At 42.1% G+C, this 24,399-nt stretch overlaps 1 protein-coding gene across 1 annotated transcript; it reads left to right on the top strand.

Annotated features, from left to right (window-relative positions):
- Window positions 1–20,433: 20,433 nt before the first annotated feature.
- LOC129821024 (gap junction alpha-8 protein-like) lies at window positions 20,434–23,683 on the top strand. Its single transcript, XM_055878232.1, has one exon. The coding sequence runs from the start codon at window positions 20,440–20,442 to the stop codon at window positions 21,958–21,960; it is 1,521 nt and encodes a 506-aa protein (XP_055734207.1). The 5' UTR covers window positions 20,434–20,439; the 3' UTR covers window positions 21,961–23,683.
- The last annotated feature ends 716 nt before the right edge of the window (window positions 23,684–24,399 follow it).

Genomic DNA, 24,399 nt, shown 5'->3' on the forward strand with positions numbered 1-24,399 from the left:
AGATACATGAAGTTATATGAAGTATGAAGTTTCGGAAATGCCTTTGTATGGTCTGTTCAATCTTAAAAACAATCTTTGGAAAGTAATGATCATTGGGTTCTTAGAGGAAACAGGAAATTGCTCAGGGGTAGAGAGAGGTGATTTGTTCTCACAGAGGTGTGAGAGGTTAGATCTGCCATGACCATATAAAACTCTCTGACGTAGCATGATTTTACTTGTAAATTGCCTTATAAGGCTTAATGAAGTCTTCTAAGACCCTTAATAAAGATACATACACTACCGGTCAAAAGTTTAAAACACCTACTCATTCAAGGGCTTTTCTTTATGTTTACTATTTTCTACATTGTAGAATAATAGTGAAGACATCAAAACTATAACATACTGCATGAAGTAACAGGTTATAGAGCAAACAATGCAACTATCACATAGGTTGTAATGTGGCTTTTCTTTCTGTTTCCCCAGTGATTTTACCCATGCACGCATCGCTACTGGTGCTATGTCATGAGACCCAGTGTTGCCCTCCTATATAGAATCTCTCTCTATGGCCTGTCGCATGCTTCCCAATTAAAACAGTACACGCATATATTATGACTAATATTTGTTAATTGTTCGGCAGGTTTTTTCCCCGTCTGTTCGTGCACACACATTTTTTCTTGAGGCAAGTCGTAGTTTGATAGCCGAATCTACGCCCCTTCATTGGAGATTGGTCAACATTAAGAGTGAGAACTATGGACGGGATTCTTTAATAAAGTGTTTGCTGTCATTCAACAAGAGAGTGCAGCAGCAGCTTGGCCCTATAGCAGTGTTCCTTGAAGCCCTTGTCCTTTGTAGCACCAGCTGGGGTTTTTATGTCAATTGTCCTGCCTATTTGTGTCAATTTGTTTTCTATTTGGTTTCTTACTTTTTATGTTCAAATCAAAGTTTATTTGTCACGTGCGCTGAATAAAACAAGTGTAGACCTTACAGTGAAATGCTTACTTACAGTCTCTAACCAATAGTGCAAAAAAGGTATTAGGTGAACAATAGGTAGGTAAAGAAAGAAATAAAACAACAGTAAAAAGACAGGCTATATACAGTAGCGAGGCTATAAAAGTAGCAAGGCTACATACAGACACCGGTTAGTCAGGCTGATTGAGGTAGTATGTATATGTAGATATGGTTAAAGTGACTATGCATATATGATGAACAGAGAGTAGCAGTAGCGTAAAAGAGGGGTTGGCGGGTGGTGGGTGGGACACAATGCAGATAGCCCGGTTAGCCAATGTGCGGGAGCACTGGTTGGTCGGCCTAATTGAGGTAGTATGTACATGAATGTATAGTTAAAGTGACTATGCATATATGATAAACAGAGAGTAGCAGCAGCGTAAAAATAGGGGTTGGGGGAGACACAATGCATTTTTGTCCTAGATTTGGCATTCCGGTACCACTTGCCATGCGGTAGTAGAGAGAACAGTCTATGACTGGGGTGGCTGGGGTCTTTGACAATTTTTAGGGCCTTCCTCTGACACCGCCTGGTGTAGAGGTCCTGGACGGCAGGCAGCTTAGCCCCAGTAATGTACTGGGCTGTACGCACTACCCTCTGTAGTGCCTTGCGGTCAGAGCCCGAGCAGTTCCCGTACCAGGCAGTGATGCAACCAGTCAGGATGCTCTCGATGTTGCAGCTGTAGAACCTTTTGAGGATCTCAGGGTGCATGCCAAATCTTTTTAGTTTCCTGAGGGGGAATAGGCTTTGTCGTGCCCTCTTCACGACTGTCTTGGTGTGTTTGGACCATTCTAGTTTGTTGTTGATGTGGACACCAAGGAACTTGAAGCTCTCAACCTGCTCCACTTCAGCCCCGTCGATGAGAATGGGGGCGTGCTCGGTGCTCCTTTTCCTGTAGTCCAAAATCATCTCCGTAGTCTTGGTTATGTTGAGGGATATGTTGTCATTCTGGCACCACCTGGCCAGGTCTCTGACCTGCTCCTTATAGGTCTCGTCATTGTCGGTGATCAGGCCTACCACTGTTGTGTAGTCTGCAAACTTAATGAGGGTGTTGGAGTCGTGCCTGGCCATGCAGTCGTGGGTGAACAGGGAGTACAGGAGAGGACTGAGCACACACCCCTGGGGAGCTCCAGTGTTGAGGATCAGCGTGGCAGATGTGTTGCTACCTACCCTCACAACCTGGGGGCGGCCCGTCAGGAAGTCCAGGATCCAGTTGCAGAGGGAGGTGTTTAGTCCCTGGATCCTTACCTTAGTGACGAGCTTTGTGGGTACTATGGTGTTGAACGCTGAGCTGTAGTCAATGAATAGCATTCTCACATAAGTGTTCATTTTGTCCAGGTGGGAAAGGGCAGTGTGGAGTGCAATAGAGATTGCATCATCTGTGGATCTGTTTGGGCGGTATGCAAATTGGGTGTAGGGTTTCTGGGATGATGGTGTTGATGTGAGCCTTTACCAACCTTTCAAAGCACTTCATGGCTACAGACGTGAGTGCTATGGGTCTGTAGTCATTTAGGCAGGTTGCCTTTGGGTTCTTGGGCACAGGAACTATGATGGTCTGCTTGAAACATGTTGGTATTACAGACGTAATCAGGGTCATTTTGAAAATGTCAGTGAAGACACCTGCCAGTTGGTCAGCGCATGCCCGGCGCACACGTCCTGGTAATCCGTCTGGCCCCGCAGCTTTGTGTATGTTGACCTGTTTAAAGGTCTTACTCACGTCGGCTACGGCGAGCGTGATCACACAGTCGCCTGGAACAGCTGATGCTCTCATGCATGCCTCAGTGTTGCTTGCCTCGAAGCGAGCATAGAAGTGATTTAGCTCATCTGGTAGGCTCGTGTCACTGGACAGCTCGGGGCTGTGCTTCCCTTTGTAGTCTGTAATAGTTTGCAAGCCCTGCCACATAAGACGAGCGTCGGAGCCAGTGTAGTATGATTCAATCTTAGCCCTGTATTGACTCTTTGCCTGTTTGATGGTTCATCGCAGGGCATAGCAGGATTTCTTGAAAGCTTCCGGGTTAGAGTCCCACACCTTGAAAGCGGCAGCTCTACCCTTTTGCTCAGTGCGAATGTTTTCTGTAATCCATGGCTTCTGGTTGGGGTATGTACGTACGGTCACTGTGGGGACGACGTCCTCGATGCATTTATTGATAAAGCCAGTGACTGATGTGGTGTACTCCTCAATGCCATTGGAAGAATCCCGGAACATATTCCAGTCTGTGATAGCAAAGCAGTCCTGTAGTTTAGCATCTTCTTCATCTGACCATTTTTTTATAGACCGAGTCACTGGTGCTTCCTGCTTTAATTTTGGCTTGTAAGCAGGAATCAGGAGGATAGAGTTGTGGTCGGATTTACCAAATGGTGGGGGAGGGAGAGCTTTGTAAAATGAAAGCACTTTATTATTATTACTAGCTTTCATGCACATTTTTTCACCCGAGAAGTATTGCACCAAACATTTTAGCCAGATGTAAAATTGCAAGACTAAGACCTCCTTGGAAAAAACGTCAACATATTTCTTTATTTATCTTAGATTAATTCTGGCTATATTGAGTGTACTGGCTATGTTTTTGCTACGGTGGCTCAAGAGGGAAAAATAACAGTAATATTGCCGCTTTTAGGGAGTGTACAAGCACGGGCGTTCGCTTCGCCTAGCGGAAGTTCTTCTAGGAGCAAACTGAACCTACAGTGCATTCGGAAAGTATTCAGACCCCTTTTCAACATTTTGTTACATTACAGTTACATTACAGATTAAATTATTTTCCCACTCATCAATCTACACAGAATACCCCATATTGGCAGAAAAACGAAATACCTTATTTACATAAATATTCAGACCCTTTGCTATGGGGCTCGAAATTGAGCTCAGGTGCATCCTGTTTCCATATAACTTGATTGGAGTCCACCTGCGGTAAATTCAATTGATTGGACATGATTTGGAAAGGCACACACCTGTCTACATAAGGTCTCACAGTTGACAGTGCATGTCAGAGCAAAAACAAAGCCATGAAGTTAAAGAAATTGTCCACATAGCTCTGAGACAGGATTGTGTCGAGGCACAGATCTGGGGAAGGGTACCAAAATATGTCTGCAGCATTGAAGGTCCCAAGAACACAGTGGCCTCCATCGTTCTTCAATGGAAGAAGTTTGGAACCACCAAGACTCTTCCTAGAGCTGACCACCCGGCCAAACTGAGCAATCGGGAGAGAAGGGCCTTGGTCAGGGAGGTGACCAAGAACCCGATGGTCACTCTGACAGATCTCCAGAGTTCCTCTGTGGAGATGGGAGAACCTTCCAGAAGGACAACCATCACAGCAGCACTCCACCAATCAGGCCTTCATGGTAGATTGGGCAGACGGAAGTCACTCCTCAGGAAAAGGCACATGACAACCCACTTGGAGTTTGCCAAAAGGCACCTAAAGGACTCTCAGACCATGAGAAACAAGATTCTCTAGTCTGATGAAACCAAGATTGAACTCTTTGGCTTGAATGTGAAGCGTCAAGGCTGGAGGAAACCTGGTACCATCCCTACGGTGAAGCATGGTGGTGGCAGCATCATGCTGTGGGATGTTTTTCAGGGGCAGGAACTGGCAGACTAGTCACTACCAAGGGAAAGATGAACGGAGCAAAGTACAGAGAGATTCTTGTTGAAAACCTGCTCCAGAGCGCTCAGGACCTCAGACTGGGGCGAAGGTTAACCTTCCAACAGGACAATGACCTTAAGCACACTGTCAAGACAATGCATAAGTGGCTTCGGGACAAGTCTCTGAATGTCCTTGATTGGCCCAGCCAGAGCCTGTACTTGAACCCGATCTAACATCTCTGGAGAGAACTGAAAATACGTGTGCCAGGACGTTATTGATGGATAGCCAGGGCCACACTCCAACGCTCAGACATAATTATTATCTATTTTGTTTCTCTTTTTTATTTTTATTTTTATAATTTTTATTGGTGGATCGGGTTTAATATTGCAGAAAGATTGTTGCTTCCATCAATGTAATTGTCTGCATCATTTCCAATCCCCCATATAATTTGGGGTAAATAGATATACCCATATACATACAGTACGTACATACACATACATACCCATATATGTATATATACATAAACATTCATAAATATGAACATATATACTTACATACATATATACATTTGAAGTCGGAAGTTTACATACACCTTAGCCAAATACATTTAAAATCAGTTTTTCACAATTCCTGATATTGAAAGCTAGTAAAAATTCCCTGTCTTAGGTCAGTTAGGATCACCACTTTATTTTAAGAATGTGAGATGTCAGAATAATATTAGAGAGAATGATTCATTTCAGCTTTCATTTCTTTCATCACATTCCCAGTGGGTCAGAAGTTTACATGCACTCAATTAGTATTTGGTAGCATTGCCTTTAAATTGTTTAACTTGGGTCAAACGTATCGGGTAGCCTTCCACAAGCTTCTCACAATAAGTTGGGTGAATTTTGGCCCATTCCTCCTGACAGAGCTGGCGTAACTGCGTCAGGTTTGTAGGCCTCCTTGCTCGCACACGCTTTTTCAGTTCTGCCCACAAATTTTCTATGTGACTGAGGTCAGGGCTTTGTGATGGCCACTCCAATACCTTGGCTTTGTTGTCCTTAAGCCATTTTGCCACAACTTTGGAAGTATGCTTGGGGTCATTGTCCATTTGGAAGACCCCTTTGCGACCAAGTTTTAACTTCTTGACTGATGTCTTGAGATGTTGCTTCAATATATCCACATCATTTTACTCCCTCATGATGCCATTTATTTTGTGAAGTGCACCAGACCCTCCTGCAGCAGAGCACCCACACAACTTGATGCTGCCACCCCCATGCTTCACGGTTGGAATGGTGTTGTTCTGCTTTCCAGCCTCCCCCTTTTTCCTCCAAACATAACGATGGTCAGTATGGCCAATCAGTTCTATTTTTGTTTCATCAGACCAGAGGACATTTCTCCAAAAAGTACAATCTTTGTCCCCATGTGTAGTTGTAAACTGCAGTCTAGCTTTTTATGGCGGTTTTGGAGCAGTGGCTTCATTGCTGAGCGGCCTTTCAGGTTATTTCGACATAGGACTCGTTTTACTGTGGATATAGATACTTTTGTACCTGTTTCCTCCAGCATCTTCACAAGGTCCTTTGTGGTTGTTCTGGGATTGATTTGCATTTTTTGCACCAAAGTACGTTCATCTCTAGGAGACAGAAGGTGTCTCCTTCCTTAGCGGTATGACGGCTGCGTGTTCCCAAGGTGTTTATACTTGCGTATTATCAGGCATTTGGAAATTGCCCCCAAGGATGAACCAGACTTGTGGAGGTCTACAATTTATTTTCTGAGGTCTTGGTTGATTTCTTTTGATTTTTCCATGATGTCAAGCAAAGAGGCACTGACTTTGAAGGTAGGCCGTGAAAGACATCCACAGGTACACTTCCAATTGACTCAAAAAATGTCAATTAGCCTATCAGAAGCTTCTAAAGCCATGACATAATTTTCTGGAATTTTCCAAATTGTTTAAAGGCACAGTCAACTTAGTGTATGTAAGCTTCTGACCCACTGGAATTGTGATACAGTGAATTATAAGTGAAATACTTTGTCTGTAAAATATTGTTGTAAAAATGACTTGTGTCATGCACAAAGTAGATGTCCTAACCGACTTGCCAAAACTATAGTTTGTTAACAAGAAATTTGTGGAGCGGTTGTAAAACGAGTTTTAATGACTCCAACCTAAGTGTATGTAAACTTCCGAATTCAACTATACATACATACATAAACAGTTGTGGCCAAAGGTTTTGAGAATGACACAAATATTATTTTCCACAAAGTTTGCTGCTTCAGTGTCTTTAGATGTTTTTGTCAGATGTTACTATGGAATACTGAAGTATAATTACAAGCATTTCATAAGTGTCAAAGTATTTTATTGACAATTACATGAAGTTGATTCAAAGAGTCAATATATGCGGGGTTGACCCTTCTTTTTCAAGACCTCTGCAATCTGCCCTGGCATGCTGTTAATTAACTTCTGGGCCCCATCCTGACTTATGGCCGCCCATTCGTGCCTAACCAATGCTTGGAGTTTGTCCGAATTTGTGGGTTTCTGTTTGTCCATCCGCCTCTTGAGGATTGACCACAAGTTCTCAATGGGAATAAGGTCTGGGGAGTTTCCTGGCCATGGACTGAAAATATCGATGATTTGTTCCCCGAGCCACTTAGTTATCACTTTTGCCTTATGGCAAGGTTCGCCATCATGCTGGAAAAGGCATTGTTCATCATCAAACTGTTCCTGGATGGTTGGGAGAAGTTGCTCTCGGAGGATGTGTTCGTACCATTCTTTATTCATGGCTGTGTTCTTAGGCAAAATTGTGAGTGAGCCCACTCCCTTGGCTGAGAAGCAACCCCACACATGAATGGTCTCAGGATGCTTTACTTTTGGCATGACACAGGACTGATGGTAGCGCTCACCTTATCCTCTCCGGAAAAGCTTTTTTCCGGATGCCCCAAACAATCGGATAGGGGATTCATCAATCCCTGTACCTTTTGCAGAATAACAGTCTGTCCCCGATGTTTTTCCTGGAGAGAAGTTGCTTCTTTGCTGCCCTTCTTGACACCAGGCCATCCTCCAAAAGTCTTCGCCTCACTGTGCGTGCAATGTGCACTCACACCTGCCTGCTGCCATTCCTGAGCAAGCTCTGTACTGGTGGTGCCCCGATCCCGCAGCTGAATCAACTTTAGGAGACGGTTCTGGCGCTTGCTTTACTTTCTTGTGCACCCTGAAGCCTTCTTCACAACAATTGAACCGCTCTCCTTGAAGTTCTTGATGATCCAATAAAGTACTATCTTACTGGCAACAATATCCTTGCCTGTGAAGCCTTTTTTGTGCAAAGCAATGATGACGGCACGTGTTTCCTTGCAGGTAACCATGATTGACAGAGGAAGAACAATGATTCCAAGCACCACCCTTCTTTTGAAGCTTCCAGTCTATTATTCAAACTCAACCAGCATGACAGAGTGATCTCCAGCCTTGTCCTCGTCAACACTCACACCTGTGTTAACGAGAGAATCACTGACATGATGTCAGCTGGTCCTTTTGTGGCAGGGCTGAAATGCAGCGGATTTTTTGGGGGGGATTCATTTAATTTGCATTTCAAAGAGGGACTTTGCAATTAATTGCAATTCATCTGATCACTCTTCTTAACATTCTGGAGTATATGCAAATTACCATCATACAAACTGAGTCATCAGACTTTGTGAAAATGTATATTTGTGTCATTCTCAAAACTTTTGGCCACGACTGTACACACTTCTTTACTTGAATATAACTTTATTATTCCCAGCAAACCCTACCACCCCTCCCCCAATAGAGTAAATTAATAAACAATAACACTTAGGCTTCTACCTTCAGTTTATACATATTATACACATTTTACAGACACATTCTATGCCTTTAGTGAGAGGTCTAAGGCTTTAATATTTAATCACTTCTGCCCCCGAATTCATATTCGTTATATTAATAGACCTCTGGCTTGCCATTCCAAATAAAACGTAATATTTTTTGTTCCTATCATTTAAAAAGCTGGTCACTTGGTGTAGGCAAATCGGTGAACTGTGATATGACTAAAGAGTTAATCAGAGTGATTTTTCCACAAATAGATAGGTATTTTCCTTTCCATGGTAGCAAGATCTTGTCTATTTGTGCTAACTTTCTATAAAAATGTATTGGAGTTAGATAATTTCTTTCTTTTGGGATGTATACCGAGTATGTCTACATCCCCGTCAGACCATTTTATTGGTAAACTACACGGTAATGTAAAAGTAGCATTTTTTTGTGATCCAATTGTCACGCCCTGACCTTAGAGAGACTTTTTATGTCTCTATTTGGTTTGATCAGGGTGTGATTTGGGGTGGGCATTCTATGTTTTTGTTTTCTATGATTTTGTATTTCTATGTTTTGGCTGGGTATGGTTTTCAATCAGAGACAGCTGTCTATTGTTGTCTCTGATTGGGAACCACACTTAGGTAGCCCTTTTCCCTCCTTTCAGTGTGTGAAGTTGTCTTTGTTTGTGGCACTATAGCCTTAAGCTTCACTGTCGTTTTTTTGTATTGTTTATTGTTTTTGTCGGCGTCATCCTAATAAAAAGGAATATGTACCCTCACAACCCTGCGATTTGGTCCTCTTCATTCGACGGCAGTGACACCAATATGTAATATAGTACACTTATCATAATTTGGTTTCAATCCAGAGAGGTTAGCAAAAGTATCTAGATCCTCTATGAGGCTGTGGAGGGATTCTAATTATGGTTTTAAAAGAACATGAATCATCAGCGTACAATGACACCTTTGTTTTTAAGCCACGGATTTATAATCTCTTAGCATTATTGTTGGATCTAAGTTTAACAGCTAACATTTCGATGGTAATAATAAATAGGTATGCTGTTAGTGGACAACCTTGTTTTACTCCTCTTGGCAGTTTAAAACGTCTCACTAGGTCAGGGTATTTAAGCCTCCATATATCCACTAATTCCAATATATCCATGACATTCATGATTTCCTTAAGTGCCTGAGGGTGATTGTTTGTAGTCCGATTTCCTTTCCTGTCCATAGAGGTATTTAAAACCATATTAAAATCCCCAAACATAATAATAGAGTCTAGTGTTGCTTGTAAAGTTGATAAATTCTTAAATATATTTTCAAAGAAGCTTGGATCATCATTATTTGGACCGTATAGGTTAATAAGCCATATCTGTTAATTGTCCAATAACATATTTAAAATCATCCATCTACCTTGATGATCTGTTTGGACAATTTGCACATTTGGATCAAAATTACTGTTAATTAATATCATCACCCCTTTTTAATTTCTTTGCCTATGGGAGAAATATATTTTGTCCCCCCAGTCCTTTTTCCACAAAACATCATCTAAAATTGTTGAATGAGTTTCCTGTAAACAATAGATATTATATCCCTTCTCTTTTAGCCAGGTAAATACTGATCGTCTTTTCTCATTATCTGCTAAGCCATTACAATTGTAACTGGCTATACTTATTTCACCACTTACCACAATGAGACCCAACTTCCAATTCTATTTATCAAAATATATGTTTGTAAACGTACCATTAAAAAGTAACATGATGATTGAGTGTCTATATAGCCGTACCATGATATTGCATTGCCACTAAGTTAACCTCCAATTGGTCCCCACTATTCAACCCGCTAAAACACCTCCTCATCCCGAGTTGGGTTGTCATCCCAATGCCCGGCAGACCACCCCGACCCCCAGGATCCCACAGCTCCGGAGAGACCGGTACCAATCCTTCGAAAAGAGCACACAGTGCCACCCACAGAACAGAAGCAGATTACTGCCAAATGCATTTCCATCGCCCTCACCTCGATTTGTATTATATATAGCCATAAAAAAATATATATATATTTTAAAAATCCTGTTTATCTTATTTTCCATAATTAGCTATTAATATTTGTAGTAATGTAGGCAATTTATGCAAAGGATTTTTACCTCTCACCAGTCTCGCCATTACCAAAATTACATTATGGCAAGCAATTATTATATTAGTAAACAATTATTGTGAATCATCATATATTGTTCCTAACATCTTATACTCCCTCGCAACAGTTGTGGGACAACACACACCACACACCACACACCACACACACACACACACACACACACACACACACACACACACACACACACACACACACACACACACACACACACACACACACACACACACACACACACACACACACACACACACACTCTCAACCCCTTTCCCCCCAAAACAACCATAGACTGAGATTCTCAACAATTGCACCATTCCAGAGCTCGACTCAAGAAAGGTCTTGATTTACGAATGCATATACAGTGGGGCAAAAAAGTATTTAGTCAGCCACCAATTGTGCAAGTTATCCCACTTAAAAAGATGAGAGAGGCCTGTAATTTTCATCATAGGTACACTTCAACTATGACAGACAAAATGAGAAAAAAAATCCAGAAAATCACATTGTAGGATTTTTAATGAATTTATTAGCATATTATGGTGGAAAATAAGTATTTGGTCACCTACAAACAAGCAAGATTTCTGGCTCTCACAGACCTGTAACTTGACTTACACACAAAGCCCACCGACCACAACACCCTGCTATGTGTGGACAGTATGTGTCCCCTTCCCCTCAAGAATGGTTTACCATACAGCCAGTTGTGCAGGGTTAAATGCATCTGTGGCCAACAGTCAGATTTGGACACCAATGCTAAGAATATTACAGACAAATTCAAAATGAGAGACTACAAGGAAAATAAACTCTTGCCGATGCAATTTTAAAAATATCCCAAAAACCAAGAGAGGAACTGCTCATAACTAAACCAAAGAAGAAAAACAACGCAACAGTCTTCTGGACGAAATACACCAAGTGTTCTGAGAAAATGAAAGCAATCCTGAAAAATCACTGGCATATTCTCTTCAAGGAACCCCTATTGGTGGTCTACAAGCGTGGCCACAAAATAGGTGACAGCCAAGTGAGAGCTGACCTGAGCTCACTCCAACATTCTTGGCATTCCAAATGGGATTTACATGTGGCTCATGTGCACAGTGCAACAGCACTATGAAAACATCCTTCTTCAGATACCAACACACATGTTGAAAAATCCCTGTTAGGGGTGGCATCTCATGCAAGACAAAGTCATCTATCTCATCACCTGTCCATGTGAGAAAGCCTATGTAGGACAAACGAAAAGACAACAAAAAAACACATAGCTGAATACTGCAGCTCAATCAGGTGTAAGAACACTGACTACCCAGTAGCAGCCAGTGGTGGAAAAAGTACTAAATTGTCATACTTAAGTAAAAGTAAATACTACACATCAAATTCCTTATATTATGCAAACCTGACGGCACAATACATTTATAAAAAAATAAAATAAAAAAACGACAGATGGAGCACACTCCAACACTCAGACATAATTTACAAACGAAGCATTTGTGTTTCGTGAGTCTGCCAGATCAGATGAGGTACGGATGACCATGAATGTTCTCTTGATAAGTGTGTGAATTGGACAATGTTCTTGTCAAAATGAAACAAGTACTTTTGGATGTCAGGGAAAATGTATGGAGTAAAAAGTACATTATTTTCTTTCGGAATGTAGTGAAGTAAAAGTAAAAGTTGCCAAAAATATAAATAGTAAAATAAAGTACAGATACCCCCCAAAATACTTAAGTAGTATTTTAAAGTATTTTTACTTAAGTATTTTACACCACTGCTTCATACCCAAGATGACACGAGCCTGTAATCGCTTCCAAACAAACAAAGTACTGAGTAAAGGATCTGAATACTTATGTAAATTTGATATTTCATTTTTATAAATTTGCCAACATTTCTAAAAACCTGTTTTTGCTTTGTCGTTATGAGGTATGTGTGTAGATCGATAATAGATATCTTTTTTAAAGCAATTTTATAATAAGTCTGTAACGTAACGAAATGTGGAAAAAGTCAAGGGGCCTGAATACTTTCCGAATGCACTGTATGTATGCGGACGCCTTCACTATCTCTGTCAATAACCTCTTTGTACAGGTATTTGGTATTTAGTATTTTATTTGGATCTCCATTAGCTGTTGCAAAAGCAGCAGCTACTCTAACCTGGGGTCCACACAAAACATGAAACATAATACAGAACATCATTAGACAAGAACAGCTCAAGGACAGAACTACATACATTTTTAAAAAGGCACACGTAGCCTACATATCAATGCACACACACAAACTATCTAGGTCAAATAGGGGAGAGGCGCTGTGCCGCGAGGTGTTCCTTTATCTGTTTTTTGAAACCAGGTTTGCTGTTTATTTGAGAAATATGAGATGGAAGGAAGTTCCATGCAATAGGGGCTCTATATAATATTGTACGTTTTCTTGAATTTGTTCAGGATTTGGTGACTATGAAAAGACCCCTGGTGGCATGTCTGGTGGGATAAGTGTGTGTGTCAGAGCTGTGTGTAAGTTGACTATGCAAACTATTTGGGATTTTCAACACATTAATGTTTCTTACAGGTGAGACTTGTGTGTGTGTTCAGATGTAGAAATTCCACATTTGTCTGTATGGAAAAGAGGATGCTTTATGTAGACCTCTTATAAAGAACCGATACCTCACCTGACATGTACTGTATGAAAAGTGTGGGTTGTTACATGCACAATGTTCCATAAGGATCCTGATCAAGTATTCAAGTGTGTGAGTAGGCTATCTTAGGACAACAACAAGCTCACAGGATCAAGCCCAGGGCTTTCAGTCTTCTTTTTATACTCAGCTCTATCACTCTCTTTCTTTGCTCTCCTTTTTCATCGCCCTCTCATGACACTCATCCTGTATCTGTTCTATGAGACTTGTTTCATTCCTTCCTTTTTCCTCATGTGGCGAGGAGGAGGAGGAGTAGAGAGGCTGAGACTTAGCCATGGGTTTGTTATTCAAGAGAGAGGAATCTCTCTTGGGATTTTCAGGACTGTTGTGACTACTGGGATATGTTCTGCCCATTTATGCCATACTCAAGGCAAACCCAATATAATCCTTATTTTCTAACAAACTGAGTAAATTTACTGTATTACTTACAGCAGCGGTCAGGCTAAAATCCAGTGTTTGTAAATCGCATTGAGAATAAAGGAAATCTTCAGTCAGTCTTATGGGCTGCAGCTGTAAGCACAGCATTAATATGGCATGTATTTGGCATGTATTTTATTTAACTAATTGGTCTTGTAAGTTCTCAATACATAGAACTGGTTGTGTAAGATTCTTAGCTTTGGGTAAATGTATGTGGAGTCATTGAGAGCGATAGTTTATTTAATGGTATTGCTGCAGAGTTCACAACTGTCAGCAAGGTCAGCAACGAGTAATGATGGAAGATAATGTAGGAACCATAGAAACCTGAGAGGTTGTTTTTTGGTCCGGGTGTGGTGTGTTTGTGTGCACAGGTATGTGTGTAAAAAGGGAGGGGGCATTGTTTGTCCATCATACATAAGGTATGAGTGAATTCATAATGAAAACCATTACATGAATATCTCTCTCTCTCTCTCTCTCTCTCTCTCTCTCTCTCTCTCTCTCTCTCTCTCTCTCTCTCTCTCTCTCTCTCTCTCTCTCTCTCTCTCTCTCTCTCTCTCTCTCTCTCTCTCTCTCTCTCTCTCTCTCTCTCTCTCTCTCTCTCTCTCTCTCTCTCTCTCTCTCTCTCTCTCTCTCTCTCTCTCTCTCTCTCTCTCTCTCTCTCTCTGTCTGTCTGTCTGTCTGTCTGTCTGTCTGTCTGTCTGTCTGTCTGTCTGTCTGTCTGTCTGTCTGTCTGTCTGTCAGTCAGTCACGGGCCCACTGCAGGGCTTAGAATGCCAGCGGCCACCATACCAACACACAGCGCTTTAAAGGGAGTCCCCCTGTCCCCCAGCTACCCTGCCCTCTGAGTATACAGCATGACTCCCTTCCTCACCATGGGCCCATCTGATCTGGTCACTCTCCTTGGTCTCCACCACACCTGTGTATTCTGCAGTGATTTCCTTTAGTGGGTTGTTCTGCTGGGGTTGGTGGTCTGCAGTGATCTCCTTTAGTGGGTTGTTCTCCTGGGGTTGGTGGTGTGCAGTGATCTCCTTTAGTGGGTTGTTCTGCTGGGGTTGGTGGTGTGCAGTGATCTCCTTTAGTGGGTTGTTCTCCTGGGGTTGGTGGTGTGCAGTGATCTCCTTTAGTGGGTTGTTCTCCTGGGGTTGCTGGTCTGCAGTGATCTCCTTTAGTGGGTTGTTCTCCTGGGGTTGGTGGTGTGCAGTGATCTCCTTTAGTGGGTTGTTCTCCTGGGGTTGCTGGTCTGCAGTGATCTCCTTTAGTGGGTTGTTCTCCTGGGGTTGCTGGTCTGCAATGATCTCCTTTAGTGGGTTGTTCTCCTGGGGTTGCTGGTCTGCAGTGATCTCCTTTAGTGGGTTGTTCTGCTGGGGTTGCTGGTCTGCAGTGATCTCCTTTAGTGGGTTGTTCTCCTGGGGTTGCTGGTCTGCAGTGATCTCCTTTAGTGGGTTGTTCTGCGGGGGTTGGTGGTCTGCAGTGATCTCCTTTAGTGGGTTGTTCTCCTGGGGTTGGTGCAGAGGAAATGTGCATCATAACCTTTTGCTTGGGATTTTTCAAAGATATTCACATCTGAGGATGAGTGGCAGGCACATCACGACTAGCCTCCTAATTCTGGAAGCACAGAAAACTATTTCCTAAAATATCCACTAACTTGACACCTGATTTTCTGGAAGTCTCATCAGTAACATAGACAAAGAATCAAATAAAATATTATTTGTCACATGCTTCGTAAACAACAAGTGTAGACTAACATTGAAAAGCTTACTTACGAGTCCTTTTCCAACAATACAGAGTTAAAGAAAAAAGAATTGAAATAGTGACACAAGGAATTAATACACAGTGAATAACGAATAACGATAACATGACCATATACAGGGAGTACCAGTACCAAGTGGATGTAATAATTTGATAAGTAATAACACTATATGATAAAGGAAGACCAGGATTCATTATTTTTCTTGGTTTTGTCTGGAAATAGCCATTAGTCTTGGGTCAAAACCATTCTGGTTATTGCTGTACTGCTGTTCCAGGCAGTTTGCTCTTGCTATACAGACTTTGAGACAAAATACCTAACTCATTGACACCCCAGAGACGGAAGATCCAGGTTGTGGGGTCCAGTCCACAAACAAATGATGTCACACAGGGCATAATCATTTACTGGTTAGAGGAAATCCCAGTGGAGGACTTAGTAAAATGAGACAGGAGATGTAGTGGTGTAGTAAGGTGTTGTGGCTTGTCTCCACTATTGACTAGTGCTTTAACGGTACTAAGTAAGACAATCCGTTTAAGGCCCAATAAAGTATTGTGGTTATCTAATGATTCCTTAAAGGTGTCAATTCTAACTTTCCTTACAGGTGTGTGTGTGGTTGTCAGTACATCTCTATTTAGCTTGTAATATTGCATGGGGTTAAATTACAATGGAAAAACTTTACCCTAAATGTACAATAATATACAGTAAATCTCTTGTTGAATACATGGAGTGACTATGGGTCATGAGAATAAGATTGTGCAGAGGAAATACATTTTATAAATCTAAATAAATGTTCTGACTAGGTTGCATGAAACATTGCCCATTGACTGCGTCATAACCACTTTTCCCTTCCATTGAATCGATGCATCAACGGCTCCCTCTGGATCACAATATTTCAACAGTTTAGATAACAGACAAACACTTATTTTCTTCAAATAAACCTCTCCCACTTCTTAGTGTGGTTTGTATGTACTGTATCTGCCGTCTTAAGTATTGGCGCGGTGAGAAGTATGATTGTGGTTTCCAAGTTGGAGGACACTCACAGTGTAAGTGTAGAAGTGACCTAAGTTCAAAATTAAAATATGCAGTCACTTATTTGTGATCATAAAAAGTGACTCCACTGAAATACTCATGTTTATGGCACTAAAATATCTCTCTATTAGCCACTGACAAGTGTCACGCCCTGGCCTTATTATTCTTTGTTTTCTTTATTATTTTAGTTAGGTCAGGGTGTGACATGGGGAATGTTTATGTTTTGTTGTTTTGGGTGTTTATTTGGTAATGGGGTTAATGGGTGTAGTATATGGTTTTGTGTTGAGTGTAGATGTTTAGCATTGTCTATGGTGGTTAGTTATCTAGGAGAGTCTATGGTTACCTGAATGAGTTCCCAATTAGAGACAGCTGATTTCGGTTGTCTCTGATTGGGAGCCTTATTTAGGGTAGCCATAGGCTCTCATTGGTTGTGGGTAATTGTCTATGTAAGAACGTTTGTAGCCTGTTTGTATGTGCACAACGTTTGTAGCTTCACGGTCGTTTTGTTGTTTTGTTAAAGTGTTTTGTTCGTGTTCATCTTCGTGTTGTTATAATAAAAGAAGATGGCTTATTTTCCAAGTGCTGCATTTTGGTCCGTTAATCCGCCACACGATCGTGACAACAAGTCACTAATATATCTCTCTATTTGCCACTGACAAGTCACTAATACATCTCTCTATTTGCCACTGACAAGTCACTAAAATATCTCTCTATTTGCCACTGACAAGTCACTAATATATCTCTCTATTAGCCACTGACAAGTCACTAATATATCTCTCTATTAGCCACTGACAAGTCACTAATATATCTCTCTATTTGCCACTGACAAGTCACTAATATATCTCTCTATTTGCCACTGACAAGTCACTAAAATATCTCTCTATTTGCCACTGACAAGTCACTAATATATCTCTCTATTAGCCACTGACAAGTCACTAATATATCTCTCTATTAGCCACTGGCAAGTCACTAATATATCTCTCTATTTGCCACTGACAAGTCACTAATATATCTCTCTATTTGCCACTGACAAGTCTTATATTTTAGTGTATACCAGACCGTGAGCATGTGAATGTGTGTGTATGCATGTGTGTGTGTTTGGTTGCATGTGTGTGTGCATGTTTGTGTGTGTGAGTGTGTGTGTGTTTGTATGTGTGTGTGTGTGCCTGCGTGTGTGTGTGTTTGGTTACATGTGTGTGTGTCTGTTTTTGTATGTGTGTGTGTGTGTGTGTGTGTGTGTTTGTATGTGTGTGTGTGTGTTTGTATGTGTGTGTGTGCCTGCGTGTGTGTGTGTTTGGTTGCATGTGTGTGTGTCTGTTTGTATGTGTGTGTGTGTGTGTGTGTGTTTGTATGTGTGTGTGTGTGTGTGTTTGTATGTGTGTGTGTGTGTTTGTATGTGTGTGTGTGCCTGCGTGTGTGTGTGTTTGGTTGCATGTGTGTGCATGTTTGTGTGTGTGTGTGTGTGTGTGTTTGTATGTGTGTGTGTGTGTGTGTTTGTATGTGTGTGTGTGCCTGCGTGTGTGTGTGTTTGGTTGCATGTGTGTGTGTCTGTTTGTATGTGTGTGTGTGTGTGTGTGTGTGTGTTTGTATGTGTGTGTGTGTGTTTGTATGTGTGTGTGTGCCTGCGTGTGTGTGTGTTTGGTTGCATGTGTGTGTGCATGTTTGTGTGTGTGTGTGTGTGTTTGTATGTGTGTGTGTGTGTGTGTTTGTATGTGTGTGTGTTTGTATGTGTGTGTGTGCCTGCGTGTGTGTGTGTTTGTTTGCATGTGTGTGTGCATGTGTGTGTGTGTGTGTGTGTGTGTGTGTGTGTGTGTGTGTTTGTATGTGTGTGTGTGCCTGCGTGTGTGTGACAGGTGATAAACATACCATTGAGACCCGCTGTATCACCTTCAGAATGATGAGCTCTGGCCTCTCTTACTGCCTTCCTGTTGTTGTCACCAGCTCTATAGCTGAGCTCCTGAATCATGTCAACAACAGAGTGGGAGAAAGGTTGCTTTGTTATGAATGAGTGGGGGGTGTTTGAGTTAGACTGTTTGAAGCTCAATGCAATTGTTTATGTATTGTATTGTAATTGTATTTATCTTCCTGTGCCAGGTACTGGGTTGAGATAAATACACTGTAAGAGAATGTTGTGGAGAGTTTCTGAATGCAACATATCCTTTTTATGTTTTGACCTTAAAAGCATTCCATGAAAGAATGTCATTTAATTTGACAAATCAGTTGCAAATATGTTACATCATTTTTTATTTTTTTGCATATGATGTCATGATGTTGTAGACATTACATCATCTGCAAGACAAGTTAAACTGTAGATCGAAAGATAAAACCAAGCCATAAAGGGTTGACATTTGTGTTACCTATTCCTGGAAAGATGAGTCCTGTCTACACATCCTTTCATTCAATAGTTGAAATTCTTCACATTCCAGACAGATAATTGCAACCTATGACACTGACTAGAGCTATGGTATGTGTAGAACATACACATGACATGATTCTTATTCAGCTCATAAACAGTCACACATGTACCAAAGTAATGTAGACGAAAACTGTGAATCCTCATTACAGTATTGTTTTCGTATTTACCATCTATAGCCGTCCTGTCTGCTATGATGTCACACTGTGTTGTCACTCTGCTTCCTGCCTTGGGTCCTTCTAAAATGTGAGCATACCTGTAAATACACTTTTTTAATGACCACTAAATTCATTGTTAACTAGATTTTTTTCTGAAGAGATTAAGTTTACTATTCCAAAGTCAATCCAATGCATGCCACATATAATATACTGTCAATTGTTTAAGAATATGAATGGTCATAATTTAAGTTATTTGCAAAAAGTATGCCTAGAGAAAATATTTTGCTCCACACTAGACTATAACACTAGGCTACCACTCAGGTTGCGCAATGAACAGCGATGACAATACATCCCCACTCAGCTGTAAAATAGAACCATATGACCATTGATTAAAAGACAACAACCAAAAATCCAGTGTAGGTCCATGAGGACATTCTGCCCCCTCCCTGCACTTCTCACAGAGTTAAAGCTTGACTCTATCTCTGCAGGTTGATAGTAGGACAGTGGCCAGTGGTAGGTCAGCTGCTGTGGCTGTTTTGTCTCTCTCTCTAACTCTCTCTCTCTGTGTGGAGGGCTGCAGTGAGGCGGGGTGCAGAGGAGATGTACCCTGTGCCCTGGCTCTGCGGCGTCCATGTCACTTTGGGAGCCTCAGGCCGGCTCCCATACATACCCTCTCTGGGTCTGTTGACCCTATTGTCTCCTGCGTCACCATGCCTCACCCAGTGAACAAAGGCCGTCTGGCTCCAAGCTTCAATATTGCAGCAAACTAAAAACCAACCATCAGAGCTGATTCATTCACATCTGCTCAGTGGCGCGACAAGGACAGGGCTTTAGGTGGGAAAGAGGGCAGAATAAAGTTCACTTTTCCCCGGGTACCAAGAGAACAGGACAGGACACTACAAGTTCACTGGAGCCGCAGCTGTGGCAAGTTGCCCATTTGATAACGTTTAACCATCATACCTTACATATGTAAACATTTGGGTTATGGGTGTGTTATTGCTAGTTTTCATGGATGGTTGATTTGGTAGCATTTGGTGGCTAGTGGAACAGTGCTTTAGCGAGACTACAACAAGACCATTTTGCTTTGTGTTTCTGTTGTGCTACAGTGTTTGATTATTATGGATAATAAAGGGGAACATGCAGAGTACAAAAGTTCTAAAAGGCGGTTCATGTTTAAGCTGTGTACCTTGTGTACTGTACAGACCTTGTGTATGGACTGTAAATTGACTTTACCACGATGGCTGGCTGTTCTTTTGGCATTATTTAGATTTTGACATGCAACAGCTTTTCAGCTGAAATGAAAACATTGTGATAACTGTGTGGTGAGGGGCAGGACTTTTGGGAAGTTTCGCTTCTTTCCACCCATCTGTTTTTAACACCTCTCTCTCTCTCTCTCTCTCTTTTCCACCTTCCCTGTCCCCCTGCATCTCTCTCTCCCTTTCACGCTCTCTGTTTCCTCCACCCTCCCTGTCCCCCTGCATCCATCCATTAATTCTATCTACAGCGCTACGGACCTATCATGGGGGACTGGAGCTTTCTGGGTAATATTTTAGAGGAAGTGAATGAGCACTCAACGGTGATTGGCCGGGTGTGGCTCACGGTCCTCTTCATCTTTCGCATCCTCATCCTGGGTACGGCAGCAGAGTTTGTGTGGGGTGACGAGCAGTCGGACTACGTCTGTAACACGCAGCAGCCCGGTTGTGAGAACGTGTGTTACGACGAGGCCTTCCCCATCTCTCACATCCGCCTGTGGGTTCTGCAGATCATCTTCGTGTCCACGCCATCTCTGGTGTACGTAGGCCATGCCGTGCACCACGTCCACATGGAGGAGAAACGCAAGGAGCGCGAAGAGGCCGAGCTGAGTCGCCAGCAGGAGCTGAGTGAGGAGCGGCTGCCTCTAGCGCCTGACCAGGGCAGTGTGCGCACCACCAAGGAGGCCAGCACCAAGGGCAGCAAGAAGTTCAGGCTGGAAGGCACCCTGCTGAGGACCTATATCTGCCACATAATCTTCAAAACGCTGTTTGAGGTGGGCTTCGTCGTGGGCCAGTACTTCCTGTACGGCTTCCGCATCCTGCCGCTGTACAAGTGCAGCCGCTGGCCCTGCCCCAACACTGTGGATTGCTTCGTGTCGCGCCCCACAGAGAAGACTGTCTTCATCATATTCATGCTGGCCGTGGCCTGCGTCTCCCTCTTCCTCAACTTCGTGGAGATTAGTCACCTGAGCCTGAAGAAGATCCGCTTTGTCTTCTGCAAGCCAGCCCCGGGGCCAGCCCAGGGTGAGGGCCCAAGCCCCCTGCCCTCTCCAGTGGGGGTCCTCAAGAGCCTGCCCCCCCTGGCCATGCCTTACTTCCAGAGGACAAAAGGCTACAGGCTGCTGGAGGAGGAGACCCACCCCTACCCCCTGGCGGAGGCATGCATGGAGGCAGGGAGGCTAATCCCTCTGGCCCCGCCCTTTCAGTGCAAGGAGGAGAAAGCGGAGGAACTGGGGCACATGGAGGACATTTCGAAGGTGTACGATGGTACCTTGCCTTCCTACGTCCAGACCACAGAGATAGGGGAGGAAACACTACCACTACAGCAAGAGAAGGAGGAGCAGCAGGAGGAGGAGGTGGAGGATGAAGAGGAGGAGGTGGTGAAGGAGGTGGATGTGGTGGATGGAGTGACAGAAGAGGATGTGGTGGATGGAGTGGTAGAAGAGGATGTGGTGGAGGATGTGGTGGATGGAGTGGCAGAAGAGGATGTGGTGGATGGAGTGACAGAAGATGATGTGGTGGATGGGGTGGTGGAGGATGGAGTGGTAGAGAAAGTGGTAGATGGGGGGGTGGAAAGGAAGAAAGAGGAAGAGGAGTGTGAGGAGGATGCAGTGGAGGAGGTTGTTGAGAATGTGGGGGAGGTGGTGGAGGAGGAAGTGGTGGATGGGGACGGGGGACCTTCAACCAAGGTGGGGATGGAGGCGATGGATACGATAGAGGACACAAGACCACTGAGCAGATTGAGCAAAGCCAGCAGCAGGGCCAGGTCAGACGATCTCACCGTATAAACCTGTGAGAGAACACACACACACAAACACTGAACACAGGAGAACACACACACACAAACACTGAACACAGGAGAACACACACATCTAGCTCAAGACAACAAACACTTATTACCATTAGGACGTGGGTAACATCACTCAATAAGGCAACAAAAACATCTGTGCTCCTTTGTGAGATAAGTGAATATTATAAAAAGGTGTGTTTTAAGAGAGGAGGGATAGACTTTTTTATTAAGTTAGTTATATGAAACCAAATGTAGAAAGGACAAACATGCAAAGAGGGGAAAAATATTTTTTACTTGATGAAAATCCATGCTGTCGACCTTTTTCTATAGAAAGACTTTCAACAATTACCAATGAAAGATTACTAATGTTTACATATTCTGTGGGGTTGAATAGGTAGGGGGAAGAGATTGATCAGATATTGTTGTGTGTCTGCACAGCAGTAAAATGACTGTAGGCAGGCAATCACTTTCATATGTAGCTGCAAATATGTTGCAGGTGGAAGGGCTGTTCCACACCAAGTCCGTTGCACAGAAAACGTATGACTCTTTAACACCAAGTTGATAGTCCATTTTTGGATTGAAAATAGTTATTTTTGCACAATTTGTTTTAGAGGATATAGAACTGTGCAAGGCCTATATAAACATGATATCACCTAAACTACACATCGATTTACTCTTCTTTCAATTGAAGGCAGATTTGCAATAAAGTACAAGAGCATATTTGTCCTTTTCATGTTTCTATACAGACTAGTACAGCTCAAAAGCAGAGTAGTAGAGAAAAACAAACCAGAAAAGGACCAGATGTTACTGGTCTCTTTTCAATGGGATTTTACATGTGATCTTGCGGATTGCTTATATCTTTCCTTGCCTATATAATAAGTGGGCACTGTGCAAATGTTGTCTGTCTGAAAAGAGAGGAGTGCTGGTTTTGCCCGATCACAGACTGGACCATAGTAACGACCTCACGGCAAATCCTCTCTTTCCGCGCTGTACAAACCGGCGTCAGGGCGATAAAGATCACGCACGATCAGCACAAAGTATTGTTGAGCCACAGACAATAAAATAAACCACTCATATATGAAAACAAGCATCCTTGACATTGTTGTGGGGGGGAATCATTTTACTTGATTTTATTTGCTCTTGATGGGCTTTTCCCCTGTACAAATATGAAATAGTTATGGTAATGTTTACAACATTTTCTAAAAAAAAAACCTAGAAAAGGAGAATCTTATTGTACATAAAGTATAATTGTATCTGATGTCTAATAGCAAACATTATGTTGAGAACACAGTTTAAATTATGATATAATCTATAGCTAAATTATTATTACTATGATGACAATCGTTCGCTTATTCAATATAGAAACTACCAGTTATTTATTTAAACCCTAGAAAAAACTTCCATAACTCTGCTACAGTCACTGTTTCAGTAGGGAAAATGAAGTGCATTTCAAAACCTGAGCATTATTTCCATAATTACCAAAGACTTGCATTTCTGAACCTTTTGATCTGTCTTCTCTCTGTCCCAGAGATGTTCTGTTTTTGTATTATTAAGTTGTACAAGAGCAGAAGTTTATCTTACAAGTACTTAAAACAAATCTAACAAAAACAATGCCCAATGAAAGGGATGCTTTAAAGTACGACCAAATATTTATCTATTTTTCTCTTGCGCTCTCTGCTTTATTTAAATTGCTTGGCTATGTTGCTTTCTAGTGTATCATTTTTCAGTGCTTTATCTGTAATGTACATTCTCAAATGTCTTTGTAAAGGTTAAAGTGCTTACGTAGCACTGGGAAAACTGTGAATGTCATGTTTTTAATGTCATGTTTAAGATATTTATCTTTAGCATTCAAATAATCCTTTGTGTACTGTATGTAAAATCCCCCTTAATTTTTGGGGGAAATGTAGAGTATGTCTGCAAACAGGTGTACTTGCTTCTCAGTCAGTGCTGTGCCTTAAAGCCAAGCATTGGGGTTGTTCTGTGCAAAAGTGTGTTTATATAGTGGCACAGATTATAAAATGGTGCAAAAAAGCCACACACAGAGACACACACTCACACACATGCACACACACACATGCATACACATGTGCATGCAAACGCAACACACTTCCTGTGTTGGTTTTGGGGGTATGATCAAATGGCTCTAGACAAACTCTGACAGAAAGGCAGCTTTGACCACTTTGTGATCCCCAGATACTCCTTTGCCTCCCATAAGCCAAAGCTGTGACAACCTTGTGAATGAGACGACAGGCATTTCACAATTGCAAAATAGTTTAGCACATTTCAACACTGTAAAATATATTCCAAAACTGGGGCATGTTTGTTTTTGATTTAAAACAGTTCCCCTTGCTTTATTGTTCTAAAAAACTCTTGATTAATCTTTGGAAAGAAAATAACCCTTTTTACTAACTTGTAGTCCTTATGCTCCTAGTTGTGT

Source organism: Salvelinus fontinalis, chromosome 23 (genome assembly GCF_029448725.1).
Source record: "Salvelinus fontinalis isolate EN_2023a chromosome 23, ASM2944872v1, whole genome shotgun sequence".
Taxonomy (NCBI): domain Eukaryota; kingdom Metazoa; phylum Chordata; class Actinopteri; order Salmoniformes; family Salmonidae; genus Salvelinus; species Salvelinus fontinalis.

Coding starts and splice junctions, on each gene's coding strand:
- LOC129821024 (XM_055878232.1), top strand. CDS start 20,440: ATGGGGGACTGGAGCTTTCTGGGTAATATTTTAGAGGAAGTGAATGAG.